The following is a 22,917-nucleotide window of genomic DNA, read 5'->3' as shown; positions in this document are numbered from 1 at the left end:
TTGAGATGACAACAACCTCACTGAGAACGTGTGTTATGAAAATGATGCAAAGAAACTTTGAGGTTATTTGGAAAGGCTGAGAGAATGGGAAAGAACATGACAGAAACAGTATTGTCATGTGTATCTTGTTATAGAAGACAGTCAAAAACATTATAAAGCATCACCACTCTCTGACACCATCTTGAAACATATAAAAATAAATCAAAACAGTAAGACCATAAGACATAGGAGCAGAAATTAACCCATTCAGCCCACTGAGTCTACTTTGCCATTGGGTCCAAGACTCTCCTACCAATGGAAATATCTTCCCAAAATCTGCTCTGTCCAGGCCACTCAATATTCTGTATGCTTCAATTAGATCCACCACCCCACCCCCTTTCCCCCTTCCCCAACTATCCTTCTAAACTCCATCGAGTATAAATCCAGAGTCCTCAAATGTTCCTCATATATTAAGCGTTTCATTTCTGGAACCATTCTCATGAACCCCCTCTGAACACAGTATATAAAGACAGAAGCATAAAGAAATAAAGAAAAGTGTTCAACTTTACATTCTTTCTTATTCTGCTAAGGGCCTGGTAGTCAGGCATGAGTCCCCACCACCACTGGAACAAAAGTCTCCACCCTTCTGTGCCATCTCACCTCCACTGATTGCCCCCACCAATACAAATCCTGTTGCCATACAAAGAGACTTGCATTTCTTGTCCAGATAATTTCTAAATCAATCTGATCTGGGTTGAGCAGGTGGGACTAGAACCCAAGGCTTCTGGCTCAGAGGTAAGATCATTACCATTGCACCACAAGGGCTCCAGTGCCCTTGTCACTAAGGCTTTCACATAGAATCCAGAAATAGGAGGCACAGCCTCAGGCTAAGGAGCAGCCATTTAGATTAGATTCCCTACAATGTGGAAACAGGCCCTTCAGCCCAACAAGTCCACACCGACCCTCTGAAGAGTAAACCATCCAGTCCATTTCCCTCTCACTAATGCACCTGACGTTATGGGAAATTTAGCATGGCCAATGACCTGCACATCTTTGGGCTGTGGGAGGGAACCAGAGCACCCAGAGGAAACCCATGCATACACGGGGAGAATGTGCAAACTCCACACATACAGTCACCCAAGGCTGGAATCGAACCTGGGACCCTGGTGCTGTGAGGCAGCAGTGCTAATCACTGAGCCACTGTGCCACCTTAGAATGAAGGTGAGGAGAAATGTTTACAATCAAATGTGACTGAATCTTTGAAATTGTCTATCCCAGAGAGCTGTGGAAAATAGAGTTGAGATTGGTAAACAGCCATGATCTAAAACATCAGTTTCAGTTCAAGAGCTGAATGGTCTGCTCCTGTTCCTAAGTTTAATCCAGTTCCAGGCAATAGGGTTATCCTTGCTCTTCACCACTGCCGAAACTCCCTTCCTGATTCTACACACAGCCTGCTCTTCTGAAGGGAAATAAATCCTATCCTGTCACTCAGAAACACATTCACTCTTCATCATATAGTTTACTGTCTCTGTGTATTTGATGTGTATCATGTGCTCACTTCAGTATGTATATCCTGCTGAATTCTTACCATATTCGATTTCACATTCTCTTTCAGCCATTTGTTCAAAATCTCTGATGATAGACTTAGCTGCCAAGTGATGGATTGTTTCACTCCATAGATCTTCCACATTACTATTGGCTGTGTGCTGAAGATAGGATTGAAGATCAAATCCAACTTCCCATTGAATAACTTCACCACACAATAGCCCTGAAATGAGTGCTTTGCAGCTATTGGCTACGTTTTCTATCACTGACACATTCTGGTCTTCAAGGACTGATTCAGTATCAAGAGTTGATGACAGATGGTGAAACTGGCCTGCAAAACAGTCAAAAAGATATCAAGTGTTATGCACTCAATGCAAAAGATTTTACAACACACAGATATATCCAAGATGTATCCAATCTGATAATTCCAAATCCATGATAAAATCTCAAGAATAATGAGGTTAAGGTGAGTTGAGGGTAGTTCAAATAAAGCTAAGTTAAAACAATAAACTTTGGAAAAAACAGGATGCAAGAATGAATAGAAAAGGAAAGGCAGGTTGAAAATGGCATAAGGTAAATACATTTCAATGTATTTATTTAAATTATTTGATTATTTAATGAATGGATTGAATACTGCAGGAGTTGTGACCATTATTGAAATGCCTCACAGACATACAAAGTACTCCCAGAACAAGCAGGAATGGTGATTCAATAGTCAATCAAAAAGAAACTCCTCAAAAACAGAGAGGCCTGGTAAGGTGAAGAAAGCTACTTAAAATGTTTCTAAGGACAGGAGTACAGACCTACTGGTGAAGTGAGGGGGAATGATAGGCAAGAAGGTGGATAGCTAAGACCATGAACCAATTTAAATATTTGTATTGGGCTACTGGGAGACAGTATAGCAAGTGTTAAGCTGCTGACTGGGGTTAATAATTAAGTGGTTGTGGGAATAGAAAAGAAGAACAGGTGGTGCTGGGGGTTGTGACTATTCAGTCAATAAACTCAAACCCAAGGAAAATGTGGCTTGAGGTCAAATTCACTAACAGGCTGTAATCTGACTTGAAGAAGGTTCACCAGGGTGAGTAGAATTGGAATTTATAAATGTATGGAGTTTGCAGATGTGGCATTTGGGTTAGGTCAAGCTTAAAGTGGATTGATAATGTGAAGGCTAGTTTGAAAGGCAGAGAAACAAATGGCGCGGGGAGAATGAGCTCTTGTACAGTACCAGAAGAAATAATATAATGGTGTCTTTGGTACATCAGTTTCAAAGGGCTATTATCGTGCTTTAAATTGGGATTGAATAATGTATATTTAATCCCACAACTGAATGGTTAAATTTAGACAAAACACTAATGTCTTCTGAAAACGTTAAACAACAATTTTCTACATTTTCAGGTGTTAAAATATCTTTGCATTTAGTTAAGAGTAAATATTAGCAAGTTACGTTGTTAGAGAGGAAAACAAGAGAATAGAAGCTATATGACTCTCCCAATTTTGTTTTTGAATCATCAAAGCAATAATAATTATCAGAGGAAAAGAGAAATTTGTGAGGTGTCAGGACAGAATAAATAGAGAGAAACCATTTCCATTGGTGGAAGGATTGAGAACAGATCAGAGAGACAGTTGAACACTGTCTCTTATTAAATAGAAGAGCAGACTAGATGGGCTGAATTGCTAATTCTTGCTCCTAATCGTCTGGGAAGTTAAATGAAGACAACAAAAGAAAGGCAGTAAGAAATTCAAGGCAGGTTTTTTTGCATTTTGTTTGGTATTTCTGTGGTTCACAAAACCTTCAAGGACTGGAATGCCCAAGTTCATTCAATGTATTAGGGTTACATAGGTCTCGGCAGTCAGCGCCAGGGTCCTGGATTCGATTCCAGCCTCGGGCGACTGCCTGTGTGGAGTTCTCCCAGTGTCTTCGTGGGTTTCCACCACAATCCAAGTATTTGCAGGTTAGGTGAATTGGCCATGCTAAATTGCCCATATGTTCAGGAATGTGGAGATTAGATGCATTAGTTAGGGGTAAATGGGTCTGGGTGGGTTACTCTTCGAATGGTCGGTGTGGATTTGTTAGGACCAAGGGCCTGTTTCCACACTGTAGGGATTCTATGGTTCTCTGGGTGGAGGTGAGGGTGAGTCATCTTGCCCATCTGTCACTTTCCTCTGCAATGGTTGGTACTGTCAGGTTTACTCATGTCCTACTTCCATTCCTCCTCCAGATTAAAGGGACGATTCTAGCATGCTCAAGAACATGTTGTTTTTGTTCTGGTGACTCCAAAGCACAGTAGTGTAGCATTCATTATCTTTAGGTAAAGGTCTCAGAGAATTTCTGAGGAAGTTGTTAATAAAGTGTTGATCACTCCTTGAGAAAGTTCTCAGAACATTTAACACTGTCTCAAAGGTCTTCATCAAACCTCCAAGAAGTGGATAGTAAACATGGCTTCAGATGTCTTGGAATCTTCAGCAATATGATTGACTACTGTTTGGAGAGGTCACCGATTGTACATCTGGCCACCAAATGCCATTTTATAACAAGTAATTTAATGATCAGAGTCTTCATCTTCTGGGTGGCTGTTGCTAGCAAACATTTCTTCTCTTTTCTTATGATAGTGCTTTTTGCTCAAGATATGTTAAATCAGTGTTGCAGCTCCAGACACATTTTGGCTATGTTGAAGATTCTTTAGCTCCTAAAGGATCATGGAAAGTTCACCTCACAACCATCAATCAGAAAACCTTAAGCAATGTTTCCAAGAGGATGAACTAAGAAAAATATTTATCATGTTTTATATTTGGATGCTGTTTGGGGATAAAAAGCTGATTTTAGGTTGAGTTAACTCTTTTTTTCTAGAATAAAAGTTTTGAAGTTTTTCAATGAAAATCCCATCTGAATTTTGATCAGTTATTAAAAGTACTAAATGATCAAAAACTGAATAGATGGATCTGGTCCATTAGTCATTACAGCAAATTATGCTAGGAGTTGATGGACAGTGTTCAAACGAACATCGGTATTGTTCAAATTAAAGTTCATCTCAGTTCAACAATTCAGTAATAAGTTGACATTTTAATAAATGCTGACATTTACCTCAGGAGCATTTTAATTATGATTTTGTGTCTTTTGACTTGTTTTGAATATAATACGTTGTCATTGTCTTACAAAAACTTTATCAAAAAGTGGCAGATATAAAACAAGCCAAGTACATGTATTATTTCCAGATCTAAAGAGTATGTCCATTTATCACATTGACAGTTTAGGTCAAAATTATTGGGAAGGTCAAATTATTATTTACTTAATTAATCATAGAGGTTTCTTTATAACTGACCTGCTTGGTCAGTCATGAGCTGACTAATAAGTTACTAATAAAGTAAATATTGTCTTCCCAACTCCCTGCCACATGTTGCTATGTTTCGTTAGAGTTAAAGGTGGATGTTTGTGAAAGCTTATGAATAAATAATTAATCATTGGAATAAATGAAAAAAAAAGTCAAAATATAAAGGAATCACTGATGATTAAGTGGTATCAGAAAATGTAGATGAAGTTCATTTCGGATTTCACCTGACAGTTTTGTAATTCACAATCATGGGTAGTAATATATGAAAATCGATAAAACTTCTTCATCAGTTCATCATTTTGCAGAAGAAAATTAGATTTCAACAAGAACTATTAATTTGTAATTCATAAATTCACAGCATCTTGCAGGAGGCTATGCAGCTCAGAGATCCCAGATCTTTTCTCCTCCTTGTCTATATCCACTTTCCTTTGGAATGTTATTGTCAAATTTGTATTTTTATTGCATGGGATGTGTGTCACTGGCAATGCCAGCATTTATTGCCCATCTCTACCTGGCCTTGAAGTGAATGGCTTGTTTAACTATTTCACAGGGCACTTCAGAATCAACTACATTGTTGTAGGTCTGGAGTCATAGGTCAACCAGACCTAGTAGAATTTCTTACCAAATATATATATTGAAACAAAGAAAAGAACACAGGGTTATTTGGCCTTGCCCTATCATTTAATGATGATAGCTGATCATCCAAGTCTGTCCCCTGTTCCCGCATTCTCCCTATGCCTTTTGATCTGATGAGCTTCAAGCACTATATCTAACTCCTTCTTGAAAACATTCAATGTTTTGGCCTAAACCACTTTCTGTGGCAGAGAATTCCACAGGCTCTCCACTCTCTGGATGACTGAACTTCTCCTCAATTTAGTGACCTCTGGTTCTGGACTCCCCAGTCATCAGGAACTTCCTCCTGCGTTCACCATGTCTAATCCTGTCCAAAGTTTATAGGCTTCTATGAGGACATTATTGAACTAGGCAGGTTTTTACTACAAAGAAAAAACGTGGTCCCAGTTAGACTAGCTTTTAATTCCAAACTTTAATTTAAATTTCACCATTTGCTATTGTGGGATACAAGCCCATGTTCCCAGAACAATAGCCTGGGATTTTTGGATTTTCTTATGCTTATTCGCCGTTCTATCAGTCAGCATATTCTGACTCCTAACCACTCATTGTATAAAGGTTTCTCCTCCACTTGGCAGTTGCTTTTTTCAGTTATCTTATCTTTCCCTCAGGGCCAGAGGAAGCAACCTCTCTTTATTTACTCTAAATTAGCCCTTGATGATTTTAAACCCCTCTGTTGGGTTCAATTCCAACCTCGGGTGATTGTCTAGGTGGAATTTGCACGTCTTCCCTGTGTCTGCGTGGGTTTCTTCTGGGTGCTCCGGTTTCCTCCCACAGTCCAAAGATATGTAGTATAGTGGATTGGCCGTGCTAAATTGCTCTGTAATATCCAGGGAAGTGCAGGTTAGGTGGGTTAGCCATGGTAACTGTGAGGCTAGGGTGGATCTGGGTGGGATGCACTTTGAGGGGGGAATCAGTGCAGACTCTGTGGGCTGAATGGCCTCAGTCTGCACTGTAGGGATTCTATGATTCAGAAGAGTTATGATGGATTTGTTAAGGAAAAATTATGTTTAACTTGCTGGAGTTTTTGAAGAGGTAGCAGAAGATTGATGCAAGCAAGGCTGTTGATGTGCTTTCATTATGATCCCATTTAATGTTATTACTAGACAAGTCAGATCACAACTAAAATATCACTTGATAGATTTTGTTAAAATCAAAAGATATGTCTTTCACTGAAACATGAGCGCATGAGGCTGCAGATTTGATTTCAATGATAAAAACAGAAGTCGATTGAACAAAATAATTGAAGATAAAACAGACTAAATTTACCTTTTTATCTATAACACAAATTTGAAGATTCTGAAACTCATGGTAAAATGCAATTCCATTAATCCCAAAAATAATCCTTCACAGAATTCATACCAGAGAGAATTTCTTTCTCTTTCACATTTATAGGGCTTAATTTAACTCTGGCTTCAACTTTCCATTGTAAGACTCAAATCACTTCTTCCTGGAATCTTCCTACTATTGAGCTTTTAGACATTTTCATCTTTGAATAACTCCTTCAGTGTTACAACCAAATACTTCTGGTCTGAAACTTTAAAACTAAATTCCTTACAGTGAAGTAACCTTCTTCTAATAGCTCTAAATTCTCTCATTTTCTCAGCAGCAACAATGCTGCACTGCTAGCCTAAGCCAAAACTTTTGCAAAACCATCAAATTGAAACCCAAAAGCTTTTTCCAAGTTTGGATGTTTCCACTAATCAAAAGAAAAAAAACTTAATCTCTGACATTCTAAACTAAGCATCTAATGCACAGCCATTGGTTTTGTTTGCTAGTAAAACACTCCTAATGAAAACAAACCCCATTACAAACCAAGAACTCCCCCTCTCACTGTTGTTAGAAGAAATCACCGTGGCTACAAAAATATTTACAACTTAATTATTAAACTCTTTCAAATATAAAGACCAAAAATCTACATTCTACCAGCTCAAATCTAAATTCTAAAATAACTTATATTAAAATACAAATCAATCACACACCTTACATCATAAAATACATGGATTTCCAGAAGGGGTTTCACAGTGTCAAACAACAGACTTAGATGGAGTTTTATCAGTCACGGTATAGAACGGACAGTAACATCATTGCCACAGTTAATTTTGTACCATAAGAAGCAATAGGTAGTGGTTAATGGGCATTCTCAGGCTTGTGGAGCTCCTCAGGCATCAGTATTGAGACCCTTGCTGTTCTGATAGTTATTTCTACAAAGGTGAAACGGTTGTTAAGAATGCCTATAAGATCCTTGAGTTTATAAATAGATGCATAGGGCTAAAAGCAAGGAAGCGATTCAACAGCTCTACAAATCATTGATCAGATCATATTTTAAGCATTGTGTTCAGATCTAGATATCTTTAAAGGAACAATGTTAAAACCCTGGAGCGAGTGCAAAGGAGATTTACCAGAATGATACCAGGAATGAGAGATTTCAGATACAAGGAAAGATTAGAGAAACTGGGCTTATTCTCCTTGGAGGTGAGAAGATTTAAGAGGTGACCTTGTTGAGGTATTCAAAATTATAAATGATTTTGATGGGGTAAAGAAGAATATTTTGTTCCCACCAGTTGGTATGTCAGTAATTAGGGGTCACAATTTCAAGACTGTCAGCAAGACTGCTCAGAGTGAGATAAGGAGAAATGTCTTTATTCAGAGAGGAGTCAGGATTTGGAATTTACAGCCCGTGAGAGTGATGGAGGTGGATTCCTTAGGAGGTTTCAATAGAGATATATAATTAAAAGGGATGAATTCAGAGGTCTATGGAGATAGGGCTGGAGAATGGTTCTTTCAGGAGATGGTTCTTTCAGGAGTCTGTACAGACATGTTGTGTTGAATGACCTCCTTCCTGTAAAATTCTACAATTCTATAATTGTATACACAAAGAAGATTAGAATACAGGAACAGACCCATTGGCACACCATGTCTGTACTGACCAAGATGCCATTTCAATTCAATCCCATCTGCCGGCATATGGTCCATATCCCTTTATTCCCTCCTGTTCATGTATCTGTCTAAATATCTCTTAAACTTTACTATTGTAAACGTTGCTATTGTATCGGACTCACCATCCCCCAGCAGAATGTTTCAGGTATCTACCATCTGCTTTATAAATTATTTGCTGCGCATATCTCTTTTAAACTTTTCCCCCCTCACCTTAAACCTATGGCCCCTAGTATTTGACACTTGCAGTCTAAGAAAAAGACTCCACTATCCATCCTATCCATGCCCCTCAAAATTTTATATACATCTATCAGGTCGCCCCTCAGCCTCCAATGTTCTGGCAAAAATAATCCAAGTTTGTCCAACCTCTCCTCATAGATAATACACTCCAATCCAGGCAACATCCTGGTAAACCTCTTCTGTACACTCTCTAAAGCTCCCAGATCCTTCCTAGAGTGTGGCGGCCAGAACTGCTCACAATACTCCAAATGAGGTTAAACAAAAATACAAATTGCCAGCATTTACACTCAATGCCCCAACCAATGAAGGGAAGCATGCTGTACACCTTCTTTATCACCTTATATTTGTGTTGCCACTTTCAGGGAGTTATGGACTTGCGATCCATGATCCCTCTGTATATCAATGCTCCTTATAAGCACTACCACAGTTAGGCAGCAGTGTGGGGGTTTTATAGAGGGGAAAAAAAATATATAACCAGGAGATTTAGACTCTCCTCAGTTTAGGGGACTGCCTCTGTGTTGGCTGGTGCTACAGTCAGTGTGTTCCTGCTAGTATTGAGAAGGAGAAGAGTGTTTCCAAAATAAAACAATGCTCCTAATGGTCCAGCTTTTTACTGTATACTTTTCTCTTGCATTTGACCTCCCAAAATGCATCACCTCACACTTGTTCGGATTAGACTCCATCAGCCATTTCTCCACCCAACTTGCCAACTAATCTATATCCTGCTTTAACAGACTTCCTCATTCACAAATCCAACAATTTTCATGTCATCTGCAGGCTTACTAATCAGACCACCTACATTTTCATTTGAATAATATATATACATACTACAAACAAATACTGATCCTTGTGGAATACTATTGGTCACAGACTTCTAGTCAAGAAAACACCCTTCCACAACTACCATCTCTGTCTTCTGTAACCAAACAAATTTTGTATCTAACTTATCACCTTATCATGACTTAATATACCTCATATGACTTAATCTTCATGACCAGCCTATCATGAGGGACTTTATCAAATGCTTTTGCAAAGTCAACATCCACTGCCCTGCTCTCATGAATCATCTTTGTCACTTCCTCAAAAAACTCAGTCAAGCTTGTGAGCAAAACCACCCCTGCAGAAAGTTGTGTTGACTATCCTGAACCAGTCCATTCTTTACTAAATGCGAGGAAATTAGTCCAAAAGAATTTTCTCTGATAATTTCCCGACTACTGAAGTCAAGCTCAGCAGCCTATAGTTTCCTGGATTATCCCTGTTACCCTTCTTGGACAAAGGGTACAACATTGGCTATTCTCCAGCATTCTGGGACCTCACCTGTAGCTAAAGAGGATACAAAGATTGCAATCAGGGCCTCAACAATCTCCCAAAATATCCTGGGATGGATCCTGGGGACCTATTTACTCTGATATTTTTCAAGAAACCCAACACTTGCCTCCTTAATATCAACATGCCCTAGAATATAGACATACCACTCCCTCATTTTACCATCACCCATGTCTTTCTACTTGGTGGATAATGATGTGAAGTACTCATAAAGGACCTTGCCCACTTGCTCTGGCTCCATGCTGGTCCTGAACATTGACTAACTGGCCTTTAAAGGTCTCCCTCATATAAGATGTAGATTTGCCCCTAAACAGCCACCCAAAATCCAATTTCTCCATTTCCTACCTAATTTTCTTGTAATTATCCTTCTCTGAGTTTGCCACTTTTGCTTGAGAACAGTCTTATCCTGATACATAACTATCTTAAAACTTGTGGAATTATGATCACTGTTCCCAAAATGTTCCCCCCGCTGAAACTTCAATCACATGGCCAGGCTCATTCCCCAGCACAAGGTCTAATATGATCTCTTACTTAGTTGGACTATCTATATATTGTTCCTCCTGCATGTCACTAACAAATTCTACCCCATCAAAACTCTGGCACTAAGGGATTCCAGTCAATGTTGGGTAAGTAAAACAAAAATCACCCACCTTGTTGTTTTTACATCATTCTGTGATCCGCCTGTATATCTGTTCCTCTATCTCCTGCTGGGCATTGGAATGCTATAGCATAACTCCAAAGTGATGACATATTTCTTATTCCTATATTCTGCCAATATTGCCTTCTTAATCAGCCCCCCAAGATGCCTTATGAATTCCTTCTAAGGAAAATGCACGAGGGACAACAGCAACAATGTTGTATTTGCAAGGAGCAGAGTTTTACAGTCTACAAGACTTTCAAAAAGAGGTCACATAGCATAGCTTCTAGATGGAAGAGGATCAATCTTGAAGCCAATTGAAGAGGATTGTGAGAAATTTGTTTAAAGAGCAACAGGCCTTTGATCACTCTTTCTTTGCAACACCACCCTGCAAAGTGCAGGAGTCAAAAACCCACTTGTGATCGTCTTTACCATTCACAGTTGGTGGAGGAACATCCTAATCCAAAGGGTTGTGAATTTGTAGTATTTCCTGCCCAGTGAAGCAGTTGAGGCTTCCTCATTAAGGCAAAGATAGATATTTGAACAGTAAAGGAATTCAGTGTTATGGTGAGTGGGTGGGTAAGTGGAGCGGAGTCCAAAACAAAAATCAGCCATGAACTAATTGAATAGCAGAGCAGGTTCAACAGGCCAGATGGTCTACTCCTGTTTCTTATGTTCTTATGAGAAGGCAGGAAACTGGCGCAAGTTAGAATACTCAGAGGGCTTGTGCAGATATGATGGGCTGAATGGCTTCCTCCTGTATCATAACAATTCTCTGATTCTGAATTGAGACTACTTTCTTGGTGAATATTGTATTGCACAGTGCTGAGTAACTATTGAAATATCTTCGTATATAATTGAAATCATAATTGTCTGATCTGTATGTTACTAATTTAACTTTAATCAGTATGTTACAGCAGACTGCAACCAACTTTAATAAATATCATTTATTTAGTCATTTATATCATTTATAAGTATCATTTATAAAGTGGAGAAAGAATTTAATGAATCACTCAAAGCAAAGTTTGTGTACTGCACACATTTTAATAAGATCTATCTCCTTAAAGATTCCAAGCACTCTCTTCAATTGAGACCAAGACAGTGTAACTTCTGGACCTTAATTGATTTATAATGGTTATAGAATACAAACCCTGTGTAATTATTTTACTCTGCTCTCATATTGTTGGTTTTGCAACTGTATCTGTGCATGGTCAGTAGGCCAAGTGACATTATCATAAGACTGTTAATAAACTGTCAAAATAATGTTCTGAGACCCAGGTTCGACTCCTGCCATGGCAGATGGTGGAAATTGAATTCAGTCTTTAAAAAAAGTTTACTGATGCCATGAATCCATTGTCAATTGTCAGGAAAAACCCATCTGCTTCATTAAAGTACTTTCAGGAAGGAAACTGCCATCCTTACCTGGTCTGGCCTACAGCAATATGGTTGATGCTGAACTGCCCTCTGGACAATTAGGGATGGGCAATAAATGCTGGCCTAGCCAGTGACACCTTCATCCCTTGAATGAGTTTTTAAAAAATTTCTAGCATAAAAATGTAGTAGCATTGAAAAACAATTTGACAAAAACTAGAGGTTATGAAAGGTACAGTAATCAATTCTGAATGAATGTTTCTATGACACGCCTGTAGTAAAGTTGGATAATAATCTATTCTGCAGTGTGACTGCCACAACACCTCGGGGTAGTTCTTTACCTTTACTACCTAACTGATAATCTTCCATCATCCCTGTCATTACATGCCTACCTGATCTTTACTCCATTGCAAAGGTGACAAATAAACTAATTAGACCTCCCTTAATTTTTCCTTCCTTGGTTGCCTCCCCTCCCTCTCATAGTCACCTCCCCTACTTCTTGCCTTCTCCCCTTCTCCTTCGGTTGTTCCTCTCCCTTTATTCTCATTCCCTCCCCTGCCCTGAGCTCTCCTTTTGCCTCCTCCGTTCTCCTCCCCTTCACCAATACACATTTCTCTGCCCTGTCCACAATACCACTCTGACTGTGAACCTGCGTCCCTTCCCATTGATAAACTGACTCAATAGTCTACCTATTTACTTTGACCATCATCATGTGGTGAGTCCAATCCTGGGTTTTTAGCTCTTAATTCTGTCTTTCACTGTAAATACCATCAATTATTCAGGACTTACTTGTACCTATATTTTGCTCAGTCAGTGGTGCTATTTTCTGTTTGGAAGCTTGTGACTTTTGAACTCCTTTCAGATTCGTGCCTGGGATCTTAAATCTACCCTTAGAGGTCAACCTTATCATTCCAAAGGCTGCAGCCTTGACAAGGATCACCTCACTGTTTAATTAGAAAATTGCTTCAACTCTGAAAGTAAGGTTATCTGCAGTTCCAGACTCGCAGCATAGAAATGTACTGACTTGCATTTTTATTGGCCCATTTTCTCTGAGAAATTTCTCCCTTTTTCAGACGAACTTTACGACAGTGCGGACAAGTTTTATTCAATGTGAGGGGGAGACTGGAGGGAGGGGTGCAGTGCACAGAAAGGAGGCTCAGAAATGGCTCTTTTTCATGATTCTTCAGAGAATTTGAGAACGAGGGTAGGTCCGATCAAGGACAGTAGTGGGAGACTGTGTATTGAGTCGGAAGAGATAGGAGAGGTCTTGAATGAGTACTTTTCTTCAGTATTTACAAATGAGAGGGACCGTATTGTTGAAGAGGAGAGTGTGAAATGGACTGGTAAGCTAGAAATGATACTTGTTAGGAAGGAAGATGTGTTGGACATTTTGAACAACTTGAACAACAATCCCCCGGGCCTGACAGGATATATCCTAGGATTATGTGGGAAGCAAGAGAGGAAATTGCAGAACCGTTGGCAATGATTTTTTCATCTTCACTGTCAACGGGGGTGATACCAGGGGACTGGAGAGTGGCGAATGATGTGGAAGCTTTGGAGAGGGTGCAGAGAAGATTTACCAGGATGTTGCCTGGAATGGAGAATAGGTCCTACGAGGATAGGTTGAGAGTTCTCGGCCTTTTCTCGTTGGAACGGCGAAGGATGAGGGGTGACTTGATAGAGGTTTATAAGATGATCAGAGGAATAGATAGAGTAGACAGTCAGAAACTTTTTCCCCGGGTACAGCAGAGTGTTACAAGGGGACATAAATTTAAGGTGAAGGGTGGAAGGTATAGGGGGGGATGTCAGGGGTAGGTTCTTTACCCAAAGAGTGGTGGGGGCATGGAATGCACTGCCTGTGGGAGTGGCAGAGTCAGAATCATTGGCAACCTTTAAGCGGCAATTGCATAGGTACATGGATGGGTACTTAAGCTAGGATAAATGTTTGGCACAACATCATGGGCCGAAGGGCCTGTTCTGTGCTGTATTGTTGTATGCTCTATGTTCTATGATGAATCATCAATCTAAGGGTATAGCCACTCAGTTAAAATGCTCTTTAAGTCAGTTCTAGCTAATCAGATATTACTACATATAACCACCTTTAAAACATTTGCAAAAACAAATAAAAATTTAGAAGTCCCATTGACAATTTGCTGCTCGACCAGGTGATTGAACCTAGTAAATTATGTTTCTTGATTGTTCTACAAAACTTGCACAATATCAATTTCATTTCATGCCATTTTAATTAATTACCAACTTGTTGCAATTTTCATGTACAGAAAATTAGGTGAAATAACAAGAGCAGTGAGGCCTTGTCTAGATTTAACCTGGCTCCATTTCCCCAAACTGTTCCAATCTCACTCTTAGCATACAGAATTACTCACCAGATTCTGAACAGTTGCCAATCAAAGAACTCTCTATGGATGACCTGGTGTTGATGCTACCACCACTGTGCACTATGTAATCCTCCGTGGCTAACTTCTGCGGACTCGATTGTACATCTGAATCTTGGCTACTTGAAACACAGTTCTGATGCAGTAAAGATGGTCTCCTTTTTCCAACAAGCCTTGACCTTGTGGCACTTGTGCAGGAGCCCACTACATTTATCTGCAGTTAAACACGACCAGAGTATAATTTTATTGATATATCTGAGCTCCAGTAAAAACAAAGTATATCTCAGCACAGTTACCAATACAAGAAAGTGCAAAATGGAATTATCGATAAATAACATAATAAATAACAAATACATAAATACAAAGAACAGTAGTAATATTGTTAGAAATTAATAATTCGAGATTATCTGCAAGAATGATAGTAATTAATAATTACAGAATATTTGATCTAAACTTCTAAGGTGAGTGAAAGGCTTTTAGCTTCATACACAATTGGTTTGAGCTACTAGCCAGATTCACACTTAAAAAATCTCTTACATGTAAAATTTTGATTAAATCTAACTTTTATATATTTCCATCCCTCAAATACAAAACTTGTTTAATTTCAGTTGGATAAATAAAAGGAAGATATATTTAAATTTTAACCTTAACCCACAATTTTACACTTTATTTCCACTACTCTCTCAGTTTAATTAAACGTATGAAGAATTGTCCCTTGATAGTAACATTTCACTCCTTGATGCAGCTGTTTCTATTTTTTTTCATATCTTATATTTCTACAGATTTCCAAACCATTTTGGATTATTCAAATTCTTCTAATTTGCTTTCTCAGACTTTGGGTACAACATCAGATAGCCTCTGACATATAGCATTTGAATTCCAATGTATGATTACCCCAAAAATGATTGGATTGGCACAGGCAGCAGCCTGACAGTTACAATTAGCACACGCTGTTGGGTGAATTGTTCAGCAGCTGTGCACCTCAGCAGGGGTGGCAAATTTGTGTGAAACTAACACTAATTAAAGCTAACTTACACATCTTAAAGGTGACACGTTGCAGCAGGGTCTGGACTGGTTACCATCACCATAGTCCCAAGGGACTGATCTGTTATTAGAGAGAAACAATTGGTTGTGGTTTAACCGGAGGGTCACCACAATCCAGGCAAGGAGATAAACTGAGAAGGAATTTTTTTCATGATAACCCCAGTCAATGCAGAACCCACACTGTTTGCATCACTTTGTGTGACAAATCACACAACATCAGGTTATAATCCAATAGGTTTATTTGGAAGCACTAGCCTTTTGAGAGCTGCTGCTTCATCAGGTGATTGTGGAGCATAAGATCCTAGAACACAATATAGCAAAAAATTTCAGTTGCATGACACTGCAATGATATATTGAACAAATCTGGATTGTTGTTAAGTCTTTCATCTTTTACAATGGGTTGCAGGTTTCAGTTCATTAATATGTAAATCCCAGAACTTCTTTTAAATCACCTTCTTGAGATAAGTTAAGGTTTTATAACAAAAAGGTGATATCTCCACTCAGAGAACGCATTAAAGCTGTCTGTATGCCAATCTTTTATACCCCCCACACACAAGTCTATGGGGTGAATTTGTATTTGTAGAAATACAAAATAGAAATACATTCTATTTTGTGCAAAAAATGCTCAATCTGCAGGTAGTCAATACATGTCATATTTTGTAAATTCCACTTTGGAAATAGAACAAGTCTGACTCAAGATTGGGATACAGACAGACTCTAACCCTACATCTTTAATGCAGTGTCTGAGCTCAGATGTCACCTTTTGTTATAAAACCTTAAGTTATCTTGAAGGTGGCTTAAAAGAGGTTCTGGGATTTACATTATTAATGAACTGAAACCTGCAACCCATTGTAAAAGATGAAAGACTTAGCAACAATCCAGGTTTGTTCAATATATCATTTCAGTTGCATGACACTGTAATCTTTTGCTATACATTGTATTTTAGGATCTGATTCTCCACAACCACCTGATGAAGGAGCAGCATTTAAAAAGCTAGTGCTTCCAAATGAAGCTGTTGGACCATTGTTGGACTAAAAATCACCTGGTGTTGTGATTTTTAACTTTATTCACCTCAGTCCTATACTGCTCATCGACATGTCACAAACCAGTCACTCAACGAATTGAGGCAAATGCCCGAAACGTCGATTTTCCTGCTCCTCGGATGCTGCCTGACCTGCTGTGCTTTTCCAGCACCACTCTGATGTAAACCCAGCTAATTGAGCTAACCAACACAGACAAATGTACTTATTGCAATATCCTCACAGTTATAGTTTCCTGTCTCTTGCAGGAGAAGGTGATTTACAATAGATGGCAATAATTAATGGTCTACAAGGGCAGGCCCAGTAATATGTGCTGACCCTCGAGGAGAAAGTTAAAAATCACACAACACCAGGTCATAGTCCAACAGTTTTACTTGAATGCTCAAGTAAATACCTGATGAAGGGGCAAAGCTCTGAAAACTTGTATTTTCAAATAAACCTGTTGAACTATAGCCTGGTGTTGTGATTTTTAACTTTGTCTACTCTAGTCCAAAACTCTCTCAAATCATCCCTCAGAAAAGACAGTGTTGGAGATAACCACTATAGCCCTCACCCCAATACTGCCACTGTGCCTTTCTAATATCACCTACCCAAGACCTGCCACCTGACCAAGCAGTTTGAAAGAAGCAAAAGGCTAAAGGCTGAGCATCGCTTCATCTAACACTTTCAGTCACCAATTTAGACAGTGTACACAGGCACATTCAAGCCAGGAGGGGACATGAGAAGTCTTTGGCTTGTAGGATCAAGGAAAACCCTAAAGCTTTCCATCAGTTTGTCAGGAATAAAAGAATGACCAAAATAAGATTAGTGCCTGACAAGGGCAGTAGTGAGAAGCTGTATGTGGAGTCAGAAGCATATGAGAGGTGCTAAATGAATATTTTTCATCAGTATTTATACAGGAAAAAGACAATGCTGTCAAGGAGAACACTGAGATACAGGCTATTTAGACTAGATGGGAGTGAGGCTAACAAGGAGGAGGTGTTACAATTCTGGAAAGTGTGAAAATAGATAGGTCGCCTAGGCTGGATGGGATTTATCCAAGGATTCTCTGGGAAGCCAGGGAGGAGATTGCAGAGCCTTTGGTTTTGATCTTTATGTTATCTTTGTCTACAGGAATAATGTCAGAAGAACAGAGGATTGCAAATGTTGTTCCCATGTTCAAGAAGGGGAGTAGAGACAACCCTGGTAATTATAGATCAGTGGGCCTTACTTCGGTTGTGGGTAAAGTGTTGGAAAGGATTATAAGTGAGAGAATTTATAACAAACTAGATAGTCAACATTATAGATAGTCAACACAGCTTTGTGAAATGTAGGTTATGTCTCACAAACCTTACTGAGTTTTTTGAGATGGTGACCAAACTGGTGGATGAGGGTAAAGTGGTTGATGTGGTGTACATGGATTTCAGTAAAGTGTTTAATGAGGTTCCCCATAGTAGGCTATTGCAGAAAATACGGAGGCATGTGATTGAGGGTGATTTCATGATTTGGTTCAGAAATTGGCTAGTTGAAAGAAAACAGAGGTTGATGGGAAATGTTCATCCTGGAGTTCAGTTACTAGTAGTGTACCGCAAGGAACTGTTTGGGGCCATTGGTGTTTGTAATTTTATAAATGACTTGGATGAGGGCGTAGAAGGATGGGGGTGTTAGTAAATTTGTGGATGACACTAGGGTTGGTAGAAGGCTAAAGGCTGTTGTAGGTTACAGAAGGACATAGATAAGCTGCAGAGCTGGGCTGAGAGGTGGCAAATGGAGTTTAATGCGGAAAAGTGTGAGGTGATTCACTTTGGAAGGAGTAAATGGAATAAAGGGTACTGGGTTAATGGTATGATTCTTGGTCGTGTAGATGAGCAGAGAGATCTCTGTGTCCATGTACATAGATCCCTGAAAGTTGCCACCCAGGTTGATAGTGTTGTTAAGAAGGCATACGGTGTATTAGCTTTTATTGGTAGAGAGGTTGAGTTTTGGAGCCATGAGGTCATGCTGTAGCTGTACAAAATTCTGGCGCGGCCGCACTTGGAGTATTGCGTACAGTTCTGGTCACCACATTATAGGAAGGATGTGGAAGCTTTGGAATGGGAGATTTACTAGGATGTTGCCTGGTATGGAGGGAAGGTCTTATGAGGAAAGGCTGAGGGACTTGAGGCTGTTTTTATTAGAGAAAAGAAGGTTAAAAGGTGACTTAAGAGACATACAAAATGATCAGAGGGTTAAATAGAGTGGAGAGTGAGAGCCCTTTTCCTCGGATGGTGATGGCAAACATGAGGGGACACAGCTTTAAATGGCGTAGTGATACATTTAGGACAGATGTCAGAGGTAGTTTCTTTATTGAGAGAAGGAAGGGCATGGAATGCGCTACCTGCAACAGTAGCAAACTCTCCAACATTAAGGGCATTTAAACGTAGGGGAAAGTGGCTAGAGTTTCTGGATGTATTTTGTCTGCTTGTTTGGGTTTGTTGCTGAGAAATCGGCAGGCTGTGTTCATTGGGTACCCGTTCTTTTTGAATACACTGTACAGGTGATTTTCCTCTGCTCTGTGTAGTTCCTCTGTGCTGCAGTGTGTGGTGGCTCATTGGAATAATGTTCTAATGTAGCTTCGTTTGGTAGACATTGGGATGATTGATCCTGTAGTTCCATATTGAGTCCGTATATGTTGTTTTTCCTGTAGACATTGGTTTGAAGCTCCCCATTGGCTATTCGCTCTACTGCGACATGTAGGAATGGTAATTTGTTGTTGTTTTTCCTCCTCTTTAGTGAATTTTATGCCAGTAAGGATATTATTGATGGTCTTGAAGGTTTCCTCTAATTTGCTTTGTTTAGTGATGACAAAGGTGGCATCCACATAGCGGACCCGAAGTTTGGGCTGGATGGTTGGCAGAGCTGTTCGAATCTCTGCATTACTGCCTCTGCTAAGAACCCTGATATTGGAGATCCCATGGGTATTCTGTTGGTTTGTCTGTAGGTTTTGTTGTGAAAGGTGAAGTGGGTGGTAAGGCATAGCTTGACGATACTGTCCTTGCTGATGAAGTTGCTGATGTTTGGTGTATGTGTCTTTGATTCTTCTAATAGTGTAGTCAATGTTTCTTTGGCCAGGTTGATGTTGATGGATGTGGACAGGGCTGTTATGTCAAAGGAGACCATGATTTCATCCTCTTCTATCTTGGTGTCTTTGGTCTTCAGGAATTCTTGGGTGGAGTGGATGGAGTGGCATGAGTCTTCTACTAAGTGTTTTAGTCTTTGGTGTAGCTCCTTGGCTAATCTGTAAGTTGGTGCTCCAGGTAGCGAGACTATAGGTTTGAGGGGTCTCCTTGTTTGTGAACTTTGGGTTATCCATAGAAGTGTGTTGGATCCGCCTGATTTCATATTTTGGAAGTCGCTCTTATTTATTTCTCCAGATTTCTGAAGTTTTTTTGAGTAGGGCTGTGATTTGGTTCTGTAACCCCTCAAGACCCATAGTCTCACTACCTGGAACACCAACTTACAGATTGGCAATTATTGCCCATCCATAACTGTCTTGAGAAGGTGGTGAGCTGCCTTCTTGAACCACCTTCTTGAACCGCCACAGTTCATGTGCTGTCAATACACCCATAATGTCCTTCGGGAGTAAATTCCAAGATTGTGTCACAGCAACAGTAAAAGAACAGTGATATATTTCCAAGTCAGAATGGTGAGTGGCTTGTAGGGAAGCATGCAGGGGGTGCTGTTCCCATGTATTTGCTGCCCTGTTCTTTAAGATGGAAATGATTGCAGGTTTTGAAGGTGTTGTCTGAGAATCTTTGGTAAATTTCTGCAATGCATTTTTGAAGAAAGTATATATTGCTGCTATTGAGCATTGGTAGTGGAGGGAGTGGATGTTTGTGGGTGTAGTGCCAAAAAGAAGTCTGCTTTGTCCTGGATGGTGTCAAGCGTCTTGAGGGTTATTGGAGCTGCACCCATCCAGGCAAGCGGGGAGTGTTCCATCACACTCTTGACTCGTGCCTTGTGGATGGTGAACGGGCTTTGGAAAGTCAGGAGGTGAGTTACCTACCTCTGATCTCCTCTATTTGCCACTCAGTTATATGGCAAAGTCTATGAGGTAAAAGCAATGACTGCAGATGCTGGAAAGCAAATACTGGATTAGTGGTGCTGGAAGAGCACAGCAGTTCAGGCAGCATCCAACGAGCAGCGAAATCGTTGGATGCTGCCTGAACTACTGTGCTCTTCCAGCACCAATAATCCAGTATATGGCAAAGTCTAGCTGAGTTTCTGGTCAACGGCAACTCCTAGGATGTTGAACATGGGCATTCCCTCAGCAAATGGTAGGAATCTAGAATGCACTGCCTTGAAGGTAGTGGAGGCTAGAAACGTTACAACCTTTTAAAAAAATTATTAGGATCAGTACTTCAAATACCATACCATTCAAGGATATGAAAAGTGCAGGAAATTGGGATTAGCGCGCAATTAGTGGTAATTATATCAGTGCAGATTTTATGGGTCGAAGGGTCTTTTTCTGTGTTGTATAAATCTATGACTCAGTGATGGTAACACCATTGAATATCAAGGGGTGGTGGTTAGATTATCCCTGATTGGAAATGTCATAGACTGCCATTTGTATGGCACAATTGTTACATGCCACTTGCCTGGATATTGTGTAAAACAATGAGTCGTCGTGAATGGTACTGAACATTGTACAATCAATCATCAGAGAACATTCCCATTTCTTATCTTATGAAAGAGGGAAGGTCATTGATGAAATAACTGAAGATTGTTGGGCCTAGGACACTACCCTGAGGAACTCTTGCAGAGATGTCCTGGAGTCGAGATGACTGACCTCCACCAACCACAACCATCTTCCAATGTGCCAGGTATTACTCCAACCAGTGGACAGTTTTCCCCTGATCCCCACTGATTTTAGTTTTGGTTGGGCTCCTTGATGCAACTGTCACTCTCCCTTCTCCTCTGGAAATCAGCTCTTTTGTCCATGTTTGAACCAAGGCTGTAATGATGTCAGGGGCTGAGTGGCCCCGATGGAACCCAAACTGGGCATCACTGAGCAGGTTATTGCTGAGCAGGTGCTGCTTGATAGCTCTGTTAATGATACCTTTCCTGATAAGCAAGAACAGACTGAGGGGATAATTGGTCAGATTGGATTTGTCCTGTTTTTTATGTACAGATCATACCTGGGCAATTTTCCACATTGTTCAGAAGATGTAACTGTACTGGAACAGTACCTTCTGGATTAGAGTGGTGCCGGAAAAGCACAGCAGTTCAGACAGCATCCAAGGAGCAAGAAAATCGACGTTTTGGGCAAAAGTCCTTTATCATTTTCGAGCACAAGTCTTCAGTGCTATTGGCAGAATGCTGTTAGGACCAATTCCCTTTGTAGTATCCAATGCCCTCCAAATGTGGAGTGAATTGAATTGGCTGAAGAGTGATATCTGTGATGCTGGGGCCCACTGAAGCAGATAGAGATGGATATTCACTCAGACCTCTGACTGAAGATTGCTGCAAATGCTTCAACCTTAACCTTTGCACTCTTGTGTTCAGCTCTTCCATCATTGAGGATGGGGATATTTGTGGAGCCTCCTTCTCCCAGTGAATTGCTTAATTATCCAACACCATTCACAACTGGATGTGGCAGAACTGCAGAGCTTCGATCTGATCTGTGACATCGCTTAGTTCTATCAGTCATTTGCTGCTTATGTTGTTTGGCATGCATATAGTCCTGTTTGGTACCTTAGCTTGCTCTCTTTCCATGGATGCTGTCTGACCTGCTGTGATCTCTCTGCATTTGCAGTAATTTATTCTTATATAATATGCATTTAACAAGTTCAATGGAGAGTGTAGGGGGATATGCAAATAGCAGCACCAAGTATTGGGAATCAGTTAATGTAAACTATTGACATCGTTTCTCCACCAGCACTCTACATCCACTACCCCCACCTCCCTTGACTTCAGCTCAGAAGAAGAATCATCTAGATTCGAAACATTAGCTTGCTCTCTCTCCATGGATGCTGCCTGACCTGGTGTGATCTCCAGCATTTATTGTTTTCAATGTATATTATACCTGAGACAGTACACAATAGGACAATTCATAATTTAACTCAGTCAAGAAAATACGGAAACAGGAGAGCTAATTTGATATTTCACAGGAACGGACATCTTGGTGACAACTTTGTCTCTGAAGAAAGATTTGAAAATATGATTTCCTGATTCAGAGGTAACCCACTTACATTCTTGTCTCTGGATTTTGTGCAGTAATACTCCAGGTCAGAAGTATTATAAATCTGTGACATCATCTATAGTGATCTTCATTCACTGTGGCATTTGTCTGATTTGAGAACATGAATATTTGAGGTCCGAAGAGTAAAAGCTCCATTTGTTTTTGGTCAGTGCTTAGGAATGGGCAATAAATGCTGTCCCAGACAGAGAAGCCCACATTCCATGAAAAATAATAAAAAGTTTAAAGT

At 39.9% G+C, this 22,917-nt stretch overlaps 1 protein-coding gene across 3 annotated transcripts in view; it reads right to left on the bottom strand.

The window, feature by feature from the left end:
• The window catches only part of vwa5b1 (von Willebrand factor A domain containing 5B1), a 396,694-nt gene that overhangs the window by 235,871 nt on the left and 137,906 nt on the right, over positions 1–22,917 (bottom strand). For all 3 annotated transcript variants that reach the window (XR_011962666.1, XM_072585920.1, XM_072585921.1), the window contains 2 exons: positions 14,379–14,601; positions 1,568–1,855 (listed from right to left, as the gene is read on the bottom strand). Coding sequence is in view for 2 of the 3 variants with exons in the window: in XM_072585920.1 (XP_072442021.1) it covers positions 1,568–1,855; positions 14,379–14,601 (511 nt within the window). In the remaining variant the exon portion in view is untranslated. The remainder of the gene's footprint in view (positions 1–1,567; positions 1,856–14,378; positions 14,602–22,917) is intronic.

This window comes from Chiloscyllium punctatum, chromosome 16, assembly GCF_047496795.1.
Source record: "Chiloscyllium punctatum isolate Juve2018m chromosome 16, sChiPun1.3, whole genome shotgun sequence".
Lineage (NCBI taxonomy): Eukaryota > Metazoa > Chordata > Chondrichthyes > Orectolobiformes > Hemiscylliidae > Chiloscyllium > Chiloscyllium punctatum.
Note: the sequence above shows the minus strand (reverse complement) of the source record. Positions and strands in the feature narration are given on the sequence as shown.